The sequence below is a fragment of the Phacochoerus africanus genome, chromosome 3 (genome assembly GCF_016906955.1).
Source record: "Phacochoerus africanus isolate WHEZ1 chromosome 3, ROS_Pafr_v1, whole genome shotgun sequence".
Lineage (NCBI taxonomy): Eukaryota > Metazoa > Chordata > Mammalia > Artiodactyla > Suidae > Phacochoerus > Phacochoerus africanus.
In genome coordinates this window covers 32,758,129-32,777,115 of record NC_062546.1, presented here as the reverse complement: position 1 = coordinate 32,777,115, position 18,987 = coordinate 32,758,129, and the positions used below count along the sequence as shown (strand labels likewise).

The 18,987-nt window shown below is 52.7% G+C and overlaps 1 protein-coding gene and 1 long non-coding RNA gene across 2 annotated transcripts; one reads left to right on the top strand and one right to left on the bottom strand.

Annotated features, from left to right (window-relative positions):
- Positions 1-10,305: 10,305 nt before the first annotated feature.
- On the bottom strand, positions 10,306-14,024 carry CST3 (cystatin C). The gene is made up of 3 exons (XM_047771572.1): positions 13,696-14,024; positions 11,239-11,352; positions 10,306-10,610 (listed from the first exon to the last, which is right to left on the bottom strand). Exons 1-3 carry the CDS (start codon positions 13,936-13,938, stop codon positions 10,527-10,529), a joined length of 441 nt encoding a protein of 146 aa, XP_047627528.1. The 5' UTR covers positions 13,939-14,024; the 3' UTR covers positions 10,306-10,526.
- A 78-nt stretch (positions 14,025-14,102) lies between these two features.
- On the top strand, positions 14,103-18,379 carry LOC125122795 (uncharacterized). The gene is made up of 3 exons (XR_007133904.1): positions 14,103-14,173; positions 16,798-16,947; positions 18,237-18,379. It is a non-coding gene; the product is annotated as an uncharacterized LOC125122795 (long non-coding RNA).
- The last annotated feature ends 608 nt before the right edge of the window (positions 18,380-18,987 follow it).

Sequence of the window (18,987 nt, the reverse complement as noted above, 5' to 3'; positions counted from 1 at the left end):
TAGGGCCGCACCCAAGGTATGGAAGTTCCCTGGCTAGGGGTCAAATCAGAGCTACAGCTGCAAGCCTACAGCAATGCCAGATCCAAGCCATGTTTGCGACATACAACATAGCTCATGGCAACACCGGATCCCCGACCCGTTCCACTGAGTGAGGCCAGGGATCGAACCCACATTTTCATGGATGTTAGTCGGATTCATTTCCGCTGCACCACAACAGGAACTCCCTATCATCCAAATCTTTGAACAGACTCCCAAGACCCCCAAGATCAGTGACCTATTTTAATGGCTGGACCCTTCAAATTGGCAGCAGTGGCTAGGACTGGATTTCAGACTCTTACCTGTATAATCATTATGGGGTTTATACTAGAACCCTATTTAGATGTGTCATTTCTTGGTTACAACCTGCCTGCACCCACGCCCTGAAACTCCGATGCCTGGCTTCACCAGGTGGAGTACAGTGTCAGCCCTGAGAGTTGTAACACAAGTGCCTGGCTGAAGCTTTGATGGGAGAGGCACCCATTTCAAAGGGGTCAGTCTTGAGTAAACACATTGCCAGTCAATAACTGAACAAAGAGTCAGTCCCCCCCCCCACCCCCGTGCCCTCCATCTCCTTGGTCTTAGAGATCTTCAGCTGATGTAGATAACTGACCATCTGGCCACTTTCCCCCCCTTTCTTCCTGATCTTTAACTCTCACACTTAGACATTTTAAATTCACCAATAAAGGGTGAATCTGTGAATCCCTAAGCCCCCGACCTTGATCTGTGTGGAACCCCGGGTCTGTGTTCTCGCTCTCTTTCCTCCCCCACCCCCGCCCCCTGCCCCATGACCTTGCCGTGTTGCCCCAAGTGTGCCCTGCACCCTCCAGGATCTGTGCGTAATAAACCTTGTCTCTTTCAAAGTTTCCTGGGGTTGCTGCGGGGGACGTTTTGCAATCGTAAGAAGAACCGCAAGGGCCAGTCCAGCCACAGCACTGGTTCCCAAAGAGGAAGCCAGGGTCAAGGTGAGAGCCCCCGGCATTTCCAGGTGACACCATGGCACAAAACAGCCATCTAGCTGGGGTCACCCCACTCCTTGCTCTAATTATGAAAACAATTTACCTCCCCACTTCATCACTGCAAAGCTCAAGGCCAGGAATGCTACTGAAAGGACCTGTGTTTGACATTCTGTCTCTAGAATCAGATTTCTTGGCAGGAACGTTTTGGGGCACATTCTTCATATTAGCTTTCAACAGAAACAGTGGAAGAATATAAACCAAAAAGAAGAAAGTTGACTGTGATGGTTAGGGTTTTTGTGTCAACTTGACTGCGATGTCCTCTTGTTGGTCAAACACGGTCTAGATATGACTCTAAAGGGGTTTTGTGGGTATGATTCACATCTGCAACCAGCTGACTTTAAGTAGAGGACATGACCCTTGAAAACGCTGAGGGAACCTCATCCACCCAGGTCAGGGCCTGAAGAGCAAAAGCAAGTTTCTAGGAGAAAAAGGAATTCTGCCTCAAGGTGGTAACATGAGCCCTGATTGAGCTTTCAGCTGCTGACTAGCCTGACAGAGTCCAGACTTGCCAGCCCTTCAAACACATGAGAAAATTCCCTAAAATTACACATACATGTCGATTAAAAAAAACAACAACAACAACATAACCTAAAAGTTGAGGGTTATGTTTTATCTCATGGACAAAACTGAGGTCTTGGAGTTCCCATCGTGGTACAGCAGAGATAAATCTGACTAGTGAGGTTGTGGGTTCAATCCCTGGCCTCGCTCAGTGGGTTAAGGATCTGGCGTTGCCATGAGCTGTGGTGTAGGTCACAGACGTGGCTTGGATCTGACATGGCTGTGGCTGCCACCAGCAGTTGCAGCTCCGATTAGCCCCCTAGCCTGGGAACCTCCATATGCTGCTGATGGGGCTCTAAAAAGCAAACAAACAAACAAACAAGCAAAACAAAAAAACCTGAGGTTTTAAGCCTCGGAGGCAGCGTTTCAAGTAACCATGAGAAAATTGCTCCTAGGAGGTGAGAGGCTAGCTAGGATATGTAGGGAATTTTGCAACAAAGGGCAGATAGTCCAAACGAAATATCACTGTTAATAAAAGAAAACTAGATATCTCAAGTTAAGGAATTTAGTGCTCTTCTATGTATGGGAAAATGCAAAAGTCTGGGCTCACTGAAACCATTCCTTTGATATGAAATAAAATGTAATATAGGAGTTCCCGTCATGGCGCAGTGGTTAACGAATCCGACTAGGAACCATGAGGTTGCGGGTTCGGTCCCTGCCCTTGCTCAGTGGGTTGACGATCCGGCGTTGCCGTGAGCTGTGGTGTAGGTTGCAGACGTGGCTCGGATCCTGCGTTGCTGTGGCTCTGGCGTAGGCCGGTGGCTACAGCTCCGATTCAACCCCTAGCCTGGGAACGTCCATATGCCGCAGGAGTGGCCCAAGAAATAGCAACAACAACAACAACAACAACAACAAAAAAGACAAAAAGACAAAAAAAAAGATATAAAATGTAATATATATGATATATAGAGAGAGTCTTTTTAGGGCTGCACATGCAGCACACAGAGGTTCTCAGACTAGGGGTCCAATCGGAGCTGTAGCTGCCAGCCTAAGCCAGGGCCGTAGCAACTCAGGATCAGAGCTGCATCTCCAGCCTTACAACACAGCTCACAGCAATGCGAGATCCTTAACCCACTGAGCAAGGCCAGAGATCGAACCCACATCTTCATGAATACTAGTCAGGTTTGTTAACCACTGAGCCATGATGGGAACTCCTATATGTATTTTATTTATATATATATATAATTGGCTCTACTTCTCTGGAGAACCCTGACTCATTTACTGATTCAGCTAAAGGGGGAGAGAGACTTCGTTGGAGGACCTGGTCCCCTGAGGCCAATAGATCTGAAGGTCAGGCTGGGAGACGGAGACTGATGCGGATCCAGCTGCTCTTGAAGGGAGCACAAGAAAGGTGAGAGAAACACAAACAAATTAGAAACAGTGACCGAGGCAAAAGCATCTCACGGATGAAGAGAAGCAAGATCTCAGGACAGACTGGACGGCACCTTTGGTGGAGGGGTCTTTGGGGGCACTGTGCAAAGAGCACCCACAGTTACAACAGTTGGGGGTGCCCCTGAGGAGCCTGACCCCGGTCTGGGTGGACCAGGGATTCGCATTTACTCAAAGCTCTGAGGTGACCCAATGAGGTGAAGAAAACCGTTTAGGCACTAGGTCAGGTTCACCATCAATCTCACCAACCTCAGCTCATCAAAGCTCTATTTGAGGGTCTCTGGGGAGGCAGACACGGCAGGTGGAGACACTGGTTTGCTTCAGCTCCAAGGAAGGTCATCCAGAAACTCAAGGAAGCTAAGGAAGGAGCAGCAGAGGTGGACACTACGAAAGAGAGGTCCTGATGGGAAATAGCTCCTTAGATGCAAGTTGTCTGTCTCATAAAGAGAGAAGTGCCAAGATGTATTTCAACATTGGGCCATTTGGGAAGATAGAAGTCATAACTTTATAGCCTAGGGTTGGGACCCCAGGGCAAAAGGCAAGGGTGAGTGGGGCTTGGAGACCAGGAGGGAGCAAAGGTGGGACTCAGGCTGGCAGAGGACACAAGCCTGGCCAGGACCAGGACAGGTGAGGAACCAACCGGAGAGGCAGGCAAACCCATCAAATACATACCTGATCCTTTCCTGGTGGCCCAGTGAGTTAAGGATCCGGCATCGTCACTGCTGTGGCTCAGGTTCAGTCTCTGGCCCAGGAACTTCTGCGTACCGTGGACGCCACCAAAAATAAAAAAATAAAAAACAAACCAAAAACCCCACAAAAACAAAACAAAACAAAACAAAAAAACAGCTGACCTGATCCTTGCTGAAAGGCAAGGGGAGAGTGAGAAATTCTGATTCAGCTGTGACCGTTCCTGCAGCGGGAACCATGGTTCTCAAACGGTATCCTGCATCAGAATAGACCGAGGGCTTGCAAATTAGTTGCCCATTGCTGTGCAATGGATTTAGCAACTCAAACACTCATCATTGATTATCTCACAATTTTTGTGGGTCAGATATCCGGGTTCAGCTAAATCAGGTGCCTCCAGCCCCCGGCATCACCTTGGGGCTACCGTCAGGCTGTGGGCCATAATGCAGTCTCAGATGCAGGCTTGGTGGTGTTAGCTGGTGGGGGCTGCTTCCACCTATCCCCATGTGGCTGCTGGCCCGTCGCGACTCTTCATCTGTGAGTCTCTCCAGGGGCTGCCTGAGTGTCCCTATGGTCTGAGGTGGGGCCCCAGAGGGTGCCCCAGGGGAAGCCACAGTCTGCAGGCTTCAGGGATGAGGTTGGGCCATGATGCTGTGCAGCTTCTGCTGTGGTCTTTCCATTCAAAACAAGCCACTTCAGTTCCTGCTATGGCTCAGCAGTAAAGAACCCGACTAGTATCCTTGAGGATGCGGGTTGGATCCCTGGACTCACTCAGTGGGTTAAGGATCCGGCGTTGCTGGGGCTGTGGTGTAGGCTGGCAGCTGCAGCTCTGATTGCACCCCTAGTCTTGGAACTTCCATACACTGCAGGTGCAGCCCTAAAAAAAAGAAATTCACAACGAGCCACTAGGTCCAGCCTATACACATACGAGGGTTCAAACCCCAGGAGAGGGAGATGGGAGGCCAGCCAGGGGACTGCCTCCACCATTTTTACCAAGTCATCAGGCCCTGGCCCTGCCGCAGAATTTCTGATCCAGCAGGGCGGGGCCTGGGCCCAGAATGTTCTTTCCTAACAGACTCCTGGCTGGTGTGCTGCTGCTGCTGCTGCTGCTGCTGCTGCTGCTGGTCCAAGGACCACATTTTGGGAATTGCTGCTTTAAACTCCTACGCCCAGTTGCAGCAGGAAACAGGCTCCAGCCACTGCAGGATCTTGGACCTGACCCAGGCACCACGACCAGAGCCTTCACGGCTGAGATCCTGCTGAGCCTGAGCTGAATAAGAAAGAGGGGAGCAACACGTGTGAACTTAAGCCTTTGGACTTTTAACTCCCGCAAGAACAAGAGAATTGTCTTTGGGGGTTTAATTCCTTTGGTCTTTAATTTCTTAGGACTTCATCTCACAAGGGACTTCATCTCGAATTTGATTTTCCTGGGAACAAGGCAATAGGGGTCAGGGCAGTATGGAAATTTCTAGGTCAGCTAGTCTTTGCAGTACAATTGTTCGATTGTACTTGTTTAATTTTGTTGAGGCTTGGAAATGCGGCCGGAAATTATTTGGGATGGGAAAGAGCACACACAGTAAACATTTGGTTTGGGGTAAATTGTAGCTTTGGGATGAGTTTTTTGAAAAGAGCTTCATTCAGATGTAATTCGCAAACCACACCATTCAACTGTGTAATGTGTACAATTCTGCCATTCTTAATCGGAATTGAACAAAATCTCCACAGTCTAATTTTGGAACATTTTCATTGCCCCCAAAGAAACCCCCTTCTCATTGCAGTCACTTCCCACCACTCTGCCACCCACCACCCCCAGCCCTAGGCAACGACTGGTCTACATCCTGCCTCCGTCAATTTGCCTCTTTTGGAAATGTAGCATAGACAGAATCTATGCAATAAGTAGGCTTTCTCTTGCTGACTTTTTCAAGTAGCATAATGTTTGCAGGGTTCATCACATTGCAGCATGTATCAGCGCGCCAATAATATTCCATCGTATGGATAGAATACATTTTGTTTACTTCTTCATCAATTGACACACATTTGAGGGCTTTCCCCCTATTTTTTGACACTAGGAATAATGCTGCTATAAGCAATCATGTGCAAACTTTTTTTTGACCACATACGTGGCATATGGAAGTTCCTGGGTCAGGGACTGAATCTGAACCACAGACGCAACCTACGCTGGACCCTTCAACCCACTGTGCCAGGCATGGATTTGAACCCGCACCTCCACGGTGACCTGAGCAGCTACAGTCAGATTCTTAACCCACTGAGCCACAGTGGGAAGCCCTACAAATATTTTTATGGTCACATTTTTTTGTTTTTGTTTGTTTGCTTGCTTGCTTGCTTTTTAGGGCCACATATATGGCATATGGAAGTTCCCTGGCTAGGGGTCAAATTGGAGCTATAGCTTCTGCACTGTGTCACAGCTGCAGCCACACAGGATCCGAGCTGTGTCTGCAACCTATACCATGCCTCACAGCGATGCTGGATACTTAACCTACTGAGTAAGACTAGAGATCGAACCCACATCCTCATGGTTACTAGTTGGGTTGGTTACTGCTGAGCCACAATGGGAACTCCTATGGTCACATTTTCATCTCTATCAGTAGCCACATGGGAGTAGAACTTTTGGGTGATGTGGTAATTCTATGTTTAACCTTTTGCAGCTGCACTGTTTTATGTGCCCACCAGTAATATTTGAGGATTCTAATTCGTTATTCTCTGTCTTTCTTTCTTTCTTTCTTTTTTTAATCTTTTTTTGTCTTTTCTAGGGCCACACCCTCAGCATATGGAGGTTCCCAGGCTAGGGGTCCAATCGGAGCTGTAGCCGCCAGCCCATGCCACAGCCACAGCAACAGGGGATCTGAGCTGCGTCTGTGACCTCCACCATGGCTCATGGCAACGCTGGATCCTTAACCCGCTGAGCAAGGCCAGGCATGGAACCCACAACCTCGTGGTTCCTAGTTGGATGCATTAACCACTGCACCACGACGGGAACTCCTGTCTTTCTTATTATGACCATGCAGCCAGGATGCGGTGGTATCTCAGTTTGATTTTGATCTGTGTCTCCCTCGTGGCCAGTGATGAGCATTTTCAGGGGCTTCCTGGACATTTGCATGTCTTCTTTGGGGAAATGTCTGTTCGAATCCTTTGGATCTTTAAACTGAGTTATTTGTCCTTTTAAAATTTAATTGGTTTATTCTTTCATTTTTAAATATGGGGTTTATTTATTTAGCTGCCTTCTTATTGAGTTGTAAGTCTTTGTTCTAAATTCTGGACCCATGTTCCATATCAGATATATGATTTCCAAAAGGTTTCTTCCATGCTATGGATTGCCTTTTTTCTTTCTTTCTTTTTATTGTTTTTTGCTTTTTTCCTAGGGCCACACTCTCCGCATATGGAAGTTCCCAGGCTAGGGGTCGAATCAGAACTACAGCTGCTGGCCGACGCCACAGCCACAGCCACAGGATCCGAGCCCCGTCTGCAATGTACACCACAGCTCACAGCAACACCGGATCCCCAACCTACTGAGTGAGGCCAGGGATTGAACCCACATCCTCATGGATACTAGTCAGATTCATTTCTCCTGCACCACAGTGGGAACTCTTTCTTAGCAGGATCATCAAATGACAAGACTAAAACAGCTGAGGAGATAACTTGATGCTGTTGGTTGAGACAAACAATCCACAGGCTGGGAGAGGCCAGGGGCACACTCTTCCCCAGGGATTTTGGTCAAGAACCGGTTTATAGAGCCTTAGAAGCAACAACAAAGAGACAGGGCAGGATCAGCTAGGGTTTCATATCTGACTTTATTTAAGAAGATCAAAGGACAGGGAACTAAGCGTAGAGGCAGCACTGGCTAGGCATCTGGGGACTGCCAAAGCCAGCACTCCTGCCACCAGGCTTGGGAACGTCAGGTGAGTGGGCCTCCATGGACTCCAGCCCATCTGAGCTGATAGGAGCTGCAGCCGTGGCTCTCGCCTGATTGCCATCAGGGGAGAGCCCCAAGCCACACCTGCCCCAGGGCTCCCTTCCCAAATTCCTGGTCTGCAAACCTGCAAGCAAGAGAAAAGAGTTGACCCTCACCTCCCGGTGTTGGGGGGCCTTGTGACCCAGCAGTGGGTCTGGGGCACAGGTGTAGGAGGGGTAACACCCACAAGACTGGCTGAGAGTCCCACTGGCTGTGTGGCCTCCGGCTCCCTGCTCCGTCATCAGGCAGGGGAACCCATGTGTAGTGCCTGTAATACAACACCTGGCAGAGCACACGACACATGAAACCACTGGAATCTGTCACATAAATGCATCTTATGTCTCCAGTCAGAATGTGAAGAGACTTTATTTTAGGTGGCCTCTCACAAAGATGGAACTGCATTTTTTCAAATGGGTGATAGGCCTTTTTTTCCTGGGATCTTTCCAAGAACTGCTTCAAAAGATGAGGTTTATTTTTCCCCCAGCATCAGGGCTCAGGGCCGGGAAGGCTTCCCTAGAAAGGGGAGGGGGTGAGGAAGTGGGTGGAAGAAAAGCTATTTGGGGCCCAAACACCTTCTCTGGGGGAAAGGGAACAGGGACACTGTGGGTTTTACCATGTGACTTCTCTTCCTCCTTGGGGCAGGTCACCTCATCATGCCACCAGAAAATTCCATACTGGTCAAGAGGGCATTGCTGGGACAGGCTGAGACTGCAGTTCGGTGTGGTGTTAAATCTAGGTTTCCTATCTTGGGCTTTAGCACAGGTGACGCCATGTGGGGGCTGTGGTTTTTCCTCTTGAACAGGGTATAATTTAAGTGAAATTACCCATGTAAATAGATTTAGGACAGCACTCTGGATAAATGCTCCATAGGTTCTGGAACCTCTTCACTGATCTAACTATGTTTTGTGGTGATTTAAAACGTGGACACTTCTCACATTGAGAGGTGGGGTCTGTCAACCACGTCGCCTTTGGGTGGGCTCATGACTCCTTCACCCCCAAAACTGCAGAAGCGACCCTGTGGCTTCCAGGGAGCAGGGAAGGCTTCCTCCCCTGAGCTTCCTTGGAACTGTGCCCTGGGAGAAGCCACGTAGAAGGGCCCCATGAGACAGGGGTGCCCAGGAGACAGCCCAGCAGCTTGGAATGGGGTCTGCTCGGTCAACGCATCCACGAGTCCCAGGCCCCCTGCACGGCCCAGCCCCAGGCCTAGACCTAGCCAGTCCAAGGCTGCGGGCGGAGCTTCACTCCTAGAACCCCAAAGCCTTTCTGTGAAGGCAGGTGCAGGGCAAGAAGGGTCTGCTGCTGCCCCGTGAGGATGGGAGACGGGGGGCAAACCTTCGGGGACAGCAGGTAGAGGGGATGGTCCCCAGTGTCTTCCAGGTGTTCCAGCTCCAGCCTTGCAGGTGCAGCCATGGTACGTGGGGTGCTGGCCTTGGAGCTGTTTGGGTGCGTTCCCTCTGTCACTGCATCTTTTGTGGTCACTGCACCACGGGAGGGCTGTCACACTGCCATGAGCATGGCAGGCATGGCCTAGGGGTCAGCTGGTGAGGAAGCATCGGTCCAGGAGCAAAGGTCAAGGTGAGGACTGTGCAGCGGGAGGGGCTCAGGAATGGATGTCCCTAGCCTGAAATTCTAAACATCTCATCTTCTTCAGGACAGTGGTGACATAAGAGATGATATTCCCTATTAATTAAAGTCTCTAGGCAAAGGAAAGAGCACACTGTGTGTCCTGAGCTCTCCACCTATAATGTGCAGCACTAAGGCTTGTTTTAACCAGGAGCCCAGAAAAGGGCAGGAGAGGTGGAAATTGATAAAATCCTTGCAGACTGCAGCATCTAGGGTGAGTCAGACAAGGCTGAGGCTCTTATTCTACTTCCTTCCCCACTCCGACCTTGATCAACCTAAAATCTGATAGGTATCCCACCCCCCCCCCGTTTTTTGTTTTTGTTTTTTTTTCTTTTATCTTTTGAGGGCCACACCCACGGCATAGGGAGGGTCCCAGGCCAGGGGTCTAATCAGAGCTTTAGCTGCCAGCCTACACCACAGCCACAGCAACGCGGGATCCGAGCTGCATCTGCAACCTAGACCACAGCTCACGGCAACGCCGGATCCTTAACCCACTGAGCGAGGCCAGGGATCGAACCTGCAACCTCATGGTGCCTAGTCAGATTTGTTTCCGCTGCGCCACGATGGGAACACCTCACCCCCCATTTTAATGTTAGCCTTTGTCTCTTTGTAGGTGCCCAAAATTGTTTGTAGAAAGAAGCAGATACAAATCAGTACTTAATGTGTTTCCAGGGAACGTGACCAGCGAGTCACCCCGGGACTCTGACTGGCCGCAGGTCCCGCTGCGGGCACCTGGACTCTGGCACTTCCATCACCATCCCCTCCTCCTGCTCAGCCCCATCCATCATGGTCTGAGCTGACTTCTTTTTAGGCACAGCAGCCAACTCTCCAGGGTCTGAGGCCAAGGTCCCCTCCTCTCCCTTATCCGATTATCAGGAGGCACCAGGGCTGAAGGCTCGGCTCCCCTGACCTGCCCACTCCCTGCTCCCAGCTGCCCACAGAGCCAGCGAGACAAGGACCTCTATGAAAGAACCGCTAGATTCTGCTCCTACAACACCTGAGACAGTGACCAACTCAAGGAGGAGCTGCTGTTAACTTTTTTTATTGAGGAACATAGCAGACAACATGCATCTGGTGCACCTGGAAAGCAATTAAAAGAAAGAAAGGAGTTAGAGCCATTTTAAAAAGGCAGGAGGAGCCTTCTGTGTGGGTCGCTGCGGTGCACGCAGAGGGCGCATCCACCAGGTGGGTCACCCATCGGAGGCGTGAGTGAGAGGCAGTCCACAGCCCCCCTGCTGCCGGATCCCCTATTCATCGCGACAGCTGGACTTCACCAGGGAGGTGGTGCCCTTCCAGGGGACGGTGTAAACTTGGAAGGAGCACAGCGTTTTCTGTGAAAAGGAAAGAGAAGGTCAGTCAGGGCGACAGTAAGAGGGACAGGCCCATGGCTCCAAGTCCAGCGTGTCCCCTGCGGCTGCCCACAGGACTACACAGTCCCGGCCCAGGCACAGCCCTCGAGGGAGCAACCTGATGGGGCCCCACCCTCCGGCCCAGCCCTGAGACAGGTCCACAGGGAGGACCCAGGGCTGGGACCCCCACTCCTGACAGAGGCAGAGCCTGCGAGGGGTGACAAAGGAGCGCACCCCCCCAAGGCTGAGCCCCCCAAGAACCAGCCAAGCCTCCGGAGAATCTGGCCTTTGGTGAACAGGGCAGCATCACGGGGTTTAAGCCATCTCCAGGCCGCTAATTCCCTCTAATCAGCCCACGCGCCCGAGCAGGGGGGATTAAAGGACCCTTTCTTCCTCCCCAGCAAACACCCCCACTGCGTCCTCCATTCAGCAGGTGATAAGCCCAGAGCACACGGTGCCCCAACTTCCCAGCTAAACTACCCTATAAATTCAGAGTGGTCTCTCACACACATGCACACACGCACGCACACACACACACCCAGCACTCACCTGTGACACTCCTCCACAGGCACACATATGCCCCACCCCTCTGCCCCCATCAGGCACATACCTTCTGCAGGTCCGGCTGGTTGGGGAAGGGACAGTTGTCCAGGTTGGCCTGGGACTTGGTGCACGTGGTTCGGCCAATCTCCACTTCCAAGAAGTAGTTCATCCCAGCCACGACCTGTACACATGGAGCGCAGATGGGCCTACAACACCTGCCCGCTGCAAATACATGGTCACCTTCCCACGGGCTGCAAAGCTGCACCCAGGAAGCGCCCTTGGCCCTCCCCAGAACTTGTTTATGAGCTGCCCTGAAGCCAGGGACCAACATTCTATTAACTGGGTCCAAGAACAGAAAGTGCAACTCCAGGGGACCAGCCAGAGTGTGGAAAAGCAACAGGCTGGTGCCCGGAGCCTGGGTGGGGACGGAGCACACAGCATCTGCAGGAAGATGGGTGCCTGGCGACTACACTTCAGCGAAACTCCAGTCTCGGGTGGGGAGCCCACAGCATCCCATTCCTCCCCTGTAACCCAGGTTTATTTACACCCTCCCGTAAAAGGAGGAGACGAAAGCTTCACATACGCGGATGTTTAAGCCAATTAAAAAACGCTTGGAATGCTGACCATTCAAGTGTGATTTTCAACAGGAATATTTCTGAAGTGTGTCACAGTCTGTGTGTCTCTTACACTTGAGATTACATACGTGAACCCTGGCCACACACTGGTACCCAGACAGGCCTCATTAGAACCCAGAGAAGCACGGGCTGCGAGGCCAGGGACTAGGCTGCAGACCCCACCTGGTGGAGCCACATGGTGTCCCGTGACCCCTCTGCTGTCAGCTTCCCCCCATGGTCTGTGAGCTAGTCTCACACCCAAGAGGAGCAGGCTGGAGGGGACCTGGTGAGCAGGGGCACTTGCCCACCCAAAAAGGACAGCGCCAGCGCACTGCTGCAGGAAGAGAAGTGGGTCTGGTCTTGACCATTTTCTGCCATTTCAGGAGAAAGTGGCAGGAAGCCCTCTGTGCTGGCCAGCATGCAGGTCAGAAGGTCTAAATTCTAGCCTTCCTTCAAGGGCCAGCATGAGGCCCCACAGCCCTTCCTGCCTCTCCCTCTGCCCCTTCTCCTCAAGGACAGGCTCCTTATCTGGCCAGGCTGCCAAGCAGAGGCAGGGGCAGGCTGGTGTGCCCATCTCAGGGTGGTGGTAAGATGTCACAGCCCAGAGGCTGCCCCCGTGGATGTGACCTGTGGGCAGAAGCAACAGTCCAGGAGCCTTTGGATTCTTACGTCAGACCCCCTGCCACTGCCCCAGTCCAGGACACACTGGCCACCACGGGCCAGCTCACAGACTTGTGTTTGCTGACACCATCTGGGTGCTCCAGGGAGCAGCCAGGCCCCACAGGGAGGACGCTCGGAGGGTCGGACCCCAACACCACTGCATGATGGGGACGTGGAGGCCATGTGAGCTTAGCGGCACCTGCCAAGGAGGCTACGAGAAGTGCACACCTGTTCTGTGTGACTTGAGGAAACATCAGGCCAAACCAAACCCAGCGACAGTCTGAGCCACAGCTGGCTGGACCTTCAGAAATAACACCAAGATCACAAGACAGACCAGGGGCTGCCCCAGAATAAAGGAGGCCACAGGACAGCAGCATGTGGCCTGGCAGTGTCCTCGGCTATAAAGGACTGGGAGATAGATAACTGGCATCTGAGTAAGATTGGTGAATGAAAGTGTTAGTGTTTGATTCCTGATCTTCAAAATTATTTTGTGCCTTGGAAGAAAACAACCTTGCTTTTAGGAAAAATACACAAACGTGTTGTGTACCCAGGAAGGGTCAGAAAAATTAATGTGTATAAACATCTCTACACCCATGTATGTGGGGATGAGGTGGGTCAAGCAAATTCTGCAACTTTTTAACATTTGAGGAATCTGGGTGAGAATCTACAAGGACTCTATGTATCTTTGTAACTGCCCTATAAAGTCTGAAATGACGTTAAAAAGTTAAAAGGAAGGTGCTTAAAGAACCATTCAGGGGCAAAGTCAGGAGCGCAGCCAGGTGTGGGTGTGTTTTTCCCTCGCCTCAGGTCATCTAGATGGCAGCTCGCACGGACCCCCCAGTCCCAGGAGGCTGGTCCCTGACCCCAGCGCGGACCAGATTGCGGGCCAGGCCGGGCCCACTCCGGGTGACACCCCGCGAAGGGCTGTGGCCGCCGGGAGAGGCCGGGGGGCCACGCCAGGGTGAGAAGCGCATCAGCGTCTGTGCAGATCCCCGGAGCCTCCAGGGGCTGAAGGGGGCCCTCCTCCCAGGACCTAGGGGCTCAGCGGAAGCCGGGCTGGAGACAGCGCCCGGCCTCCCGCAGTCAGGGCCGTCCCGCCCCTGCGCCCCCTGCCTAGTTCCAAAGCACTCAGGCTCTGCACCCTGGCCCCGCGCCCCAGGCCGCTGCTCTCAGGCTCCGCACCCCGCCCGTCCGGCCCCTGAGCTCCGACTCCGCAACTCGATCCCGCGCCCTCTTCTCCGCAGACGCACCTGCTTGCGGACGCGCAGCACGCGCAGCACGCGGCCGTGGTAGGCGTCATTGCTCGCTTTGTTGTACTCGCTGAGGGCAAAGGACAGCGCCTGCTGCACGCCCTCCTCGTTGACATCCGCGTCTATTAGGCCGCCCACCAGGCGGCCCTTGTGGCCCTGTCCGGCCGCGGGGCTCACGGCCAGGGCGAGGGCCAGGGCCAGGGCGGCCAGCAGGAGCAGCGGGGAGCGCGGGGACCCGGCCATGGTCTCTCAGAGACAGACGGCGTTTCGGCCCAGCGGCGACCAGCACGCTAGCCCAGCCGGGGTGGTAGTTGTGCTTTTATTCCCGGCAACTGGGCCCTGGCCCCGCCCCCTGCCCCGCCCGGCTCCTCCTCTTCCGCCCCTCCCCACCCGCTGCCCATCTGATCCTTCCCGGTCGAGCGCTTTCCAGCTGGGTTCTTCTAGGTCTCTCCGAAAGTGTCATCTTCTCTGGGCCCAGGTCTGGAAGGGGAGGAAGGGCGTCTGGCCCCCGGGGGGTGTCTGAGCGCCTGGTCCGCGTCTAGATGGCCCCGGAGCGGGGCTGCGGTTTCCGTCTGCGGCCTGTCCTGGGGAACTAATTTGCCAAACATTAAGTGAATTAACCTTCATTTGGGAAAAGCTCATCGGGTTCTCTTACTCAAACTCATTTCTTTATTCGACCACTGAACCCTTCTGGGGCTTCTCTCTGGCCAGGGCGTCTGTAGATGGAGCATGAAGGGGTGGGGGTGGGGGTGGGGAGATACTCCAGGCGGTGGAGCCCCTGAGGGTTGAAGATGTTAACGGGAAACTATTTTCTAAGAGACACATTAAACGAGCAGAAAGAAAAAAGTCTATGAAAGCATAATACTTTCTATTTAACCCAATATATCCAAAATTTTTCAACATACACAGGCAATTGTGAATGACACATTCTCCACTCTTCTCTACCTGCACTATGTCTTTGGGGTCCTGTGAGTGCATTTTACCCTTAAAACAGGAGTCACTGTCCCGCCGGGTCCATCTCCTGTGTCCCATGACCAAGTGTAGCTACTGTGGGGCGCTGTGGGTGTAGGGCCGTGGGACGCAGTGATCAGTAATGAAGATCAGAGAGTGACAGGGGCTCTGCTGAAAGTGAGGTGAAGGATGAAACAGAGAGACATGGACATCCCTGGACCCTGGCCACAGATGCCCCTTTGAGAAGACAGACCTTTAGGCTGACACCTACCCAAAGGGCAAGAATCTCTCAGGCACAAGGAAGGGAGACCGGGGCAGAGGGAACAGCCAGTGGGAAAGCCCTCCAGCGGAACTGTCCTGCTCTGGGGATAGAAAGCCGCTGGTGTTTAAGCAGAGGAGGGGTGTGATCTGGAATCTTCCCCTGGGGCTGGGTGTACCATAACATGTGGGTATGGGCCAAGGGCAGAGGGTGGGGAAGACCCCTACTGGGCCAGTGGGGGAGGGGCAGCCCCCCCCCCAAGAGAATGGCTGTCTCCCTTCAGGGGGCCATGACAGTGGCTCTGGTCCTCTGTCCACTGCTTGGAAAACTTTCTTGATTTTTAAAAGTCAACTTGAATGAGGTATGATTCATATACAATAAAAATGCCTCATTTTGTGTATCCAGACTGAGGAATTTTAACAAATGCATGCACCACTATTACCACCCCACCAAGCCTGTTACCCTGAAAGTTTCCTCTTGCTTCTTCTGTGGGTTATCCTGTACCCACCCCTGGTTCCTGGCAATGCGCTCATGTGCCCTGTAGACAGGGGCTCTGCCTATTCTTGAACTTCCCACAAATGGGATCATGCAATGTGGGTGTCTGGCTTTGGTGCATCATTTCTGAGCTTCCCCTATTGTTGTGTTAACCTAATTGTTGGCTCCGTTGCTCCCTGGACCAAGAGGACCCAGTTGGCTGGGTACTGTGTGGGCTAACAGGCCTCCAGCCCAGGGCAGGGACCCGAGCATGGCCCCGGGGGTGGAGGGGAACGCTGTTCTCTTCTCATCCCGAACCCTACGCGTCCCAGGGTAACTGGGTGACTGATGACCTAGGAAGCCTCTGGCCCCTTGGCACCCACCCAGAGGGATTATTCTGGAATAGGTAGAGGCGATGGTGAATCTTCACCAGCCCAGACCAGCTGTGGCCTTGGGGCTAGAGCAACAGGGCTCTGCCTAGAATCCAGAACATAGCAGTAATGAATTTTCACATTCGGTGTTTCTGAGACCTTGTTGCCCCAGGGCTAGTTCTAACCATAGGGGCCAGAACATTTTCCTCGTACCCTTCTAGGTTCTTTGGCTGACCTATAATTAAATTGCCATAAAAGAGATTAACAAGAGAAAAATAAATTTAGCTTATGCATATGGAGCCCCATAAAAACGAGCCAAAAGGCAGTCAGGCACTCGAAGCTTATGAGGCACCTCATCCAAGAAGAGGTGTGGGGGCTGGGGCTTCGGAGGTGGGAGGGTGACTCACAGGAGGAGGAGGCCTGGGGGATCCGATGTCTGCCTGCCATGCAGATACATTCCTTTAGGCAGTTGGGAGGCCTTGAAAGCACTTCCAGAGCCAGCTGGGTCTTGGTTGCCTTCAACGCAAAATACTCCACATGCCGAAGTGGCACATTCAGGGGGTGGCCTCCCCACCCCCTTCTCCAGCTCCCTTGCTATGAGTCAGGAACCTGGAGAAAGTCACAGTGCCCTGGTGCCCGCCCCTCTCCCCCCCAGGCTCAGCAGGGATGCCTTTGCAGAACAGAGAGGGTGAGGAGGTGCCTTCTCGGTGGTGACATAGGAGAGGGGAGAGCCTCAGAGCAGGGGACTAGCCAGTGCCCCAGCAGCACTACTGAGCAGCATGACTGTCTCTGAAGGGTAGGAACTGGTCCTCACGGGGCCCCCACCACTCTGGGCAAGGGGGTGGCAGGCGCAGGAGGGGTGCTGTGCAGACATGCATGAGTCCTCGCATGGTGTCACCAAGGAAAAGGTGCGGGGCAGCAGAGAGCAGAGCACAGTGGTGGATGTGAGTGTGCTGGGGTGGCCTGAACAGGGACATGTGCTGCTGGATGTTGATTACACTGGCAGGCATTCCCCTTGATTGAGCCATGTCTCTAAACCAAGCACAGGATGCCCATGGGAACCACCAGAGCACCTGCGGGACATCTGATGCGGAGTGAAAGGCCAGACATCTGCTCAGCTCTGGGGATGGCAAACATCACAGATCTGGAGAGGCCAGCCACCTTATTAACCAGTGCCTGGAGGTCAGAAACGCAGAGGTAGGTTCGCTTCTGCGGGTGCATAGCACGGTTTGAAATGACGGAGCAATGGTGGCCTGCTAGCTGGGGCTTCAGGTTTGGTGGGGGTGTGAGGGGGTGAGTGAGTGCCTTTCCCTTCTGCCCGGTAAAGAGAAAAACAACTGTGTTCCCACAAGGCTGCCTGTGTGACTGCCGATCCCATGATCTGGATTAGTGGAGTGAGAAATTAAGGCAAGGGAGTGACAGGCGCTCTCGAAACCAAAAAATGGATATTAAGTAATACTTAATAAGTAAACAACCAAACACTTAAAACATTCCCCAGAGTGGTAAGTGGTCACATCAGTGGCCAAGAGGGGAGATTCTGAACACTGGGGCTTTGAGCAGTTAAACTTGGTGTCCACAGGTAGCTTAGACTGAGCATCTCTGAGACAGAGTTCTCTTGGGTCTCATTCGGAGGTCGCTTACACACCCTCCCCCTGAGTCCCTCCCTAACCCTGCAACGCGGACACATAGCTGCTTCTACACACGTGCCTGTGTGGGTAAGCACTTAGGGTTCTGCCAAGGATTGTGCCCTCACAGTGGGATGCTGGGATGTTCCCCGGAGAGCCTGTTGGCCTGTTGCCCACAGAAGAGGCAAGAGCGGGCCCAGTGGCAGGTCCCTTGCAGCGGTCAGGGGAGAAGAGCACTCTCTCGGAGCTCGAGCCCAGGTCCACCCGATTGCCTTGTGCTGCCAGTTCCCGTTTATCCACTTGAGCAGCAGAGGTGTTGGGGACAGGGGCAGGCGCCCTCCTGTCTCTCTGGGCTTCCGACTGGCCAAGAGGAAGCAGGGTGGCTCTGAGACGGGTTAAGCGGTTCCCATGGCACCTCTGCATGCTCAGCGTTTCCTTTCCAAATCCAGGGTGCGGCCACTGCTCCACTTCCCTCTGGCACTTGCACAGTCTTGGACTCTCTTTCTTTTAGCATCTGTGGTGGCAGGGGCCACGGGTGCTTTGGAGCTGGATCCCTGGATGTGGGAGCTGGCATTCCCTGCCCACTTCCTGCCAGGCTCACAAGGACAAGTGTCAGAATAATCTTTCTTTCACTCCAGAAGCCCTCCAGGCCAGTGCTCTGCCCAACCCCAGGTTTTGCCTGGAACATGTTGAAAATACTCCTGCCAAGTTGGGGCTTGTGAGACTGGAGTGGGCAGTAGGGGGGTGGGGAAAGAGGCAGATGGGGGATGTATCCCCCCCCCCATTTTATTATGCAATTTTTCAAACACACAACCAAATTAGAAGTATTTTATGGGAAACATCTTTATATGCACCACCCAGGTTTTCCCACTGATGTGCTTTACCTGTTGTATCCCATGCCTGTCCATCTGCCCATCTTTCTTGGGAGCCATCAAACCATCTTTTAAATGCATTTCACGGTGAGTTCTTGTCATCAGCGCCCTTCACCCAGAAATGCTTACTCATGCAGGGCTCTCACCACAACTTGGTGTTTATTTACAGCTTCTTCATTTGTTGTCTTACCTACAGTGAAGTGCTGGAGTCTGACGTGTATCTTCACTTGATTTTGACACACACTTGTAACCCAAACTCCTGTCAGCTACAGACGTGACCATCACCCTAGAAAGTTTCCTCACCCCCTTCCCAGTCCTTTTGGACCCCACCCCCAGAGACAAGGCTTCACCAATTTTTTAAAAATCTGGATTAATTTTGTCTGTTCTGGAAACTCATTCAATGGGATTCTATGGTATGTAGATTTATCCGGGTGGCTTTTCTCACTCTGCTTGATGTTTCTGAGGCTCATCCCTGTTGTTCAAGCTGGATGTCTATGTCAGCCTTTGCCTGGACAGCCTTGCCCCCACAAGAGTCTCTGGAGGGTCCCCGGCCCCGAGTACAGGTGGCATCTGCCAAAATGAGGGTGGCAGGTCTGTCTTGGTGACACAGAGTGCTTGCTGCTGCTCCTGTTTCCAACTCGGAAACAGCTTCCTTCCCCTTTCCTGCCTGCCCACTCCCCGTTCCTTCTCCCCAAAGCTCGACTGAAGTTTTGAAAACAAGATGCCTCCCTCAGTAGAGG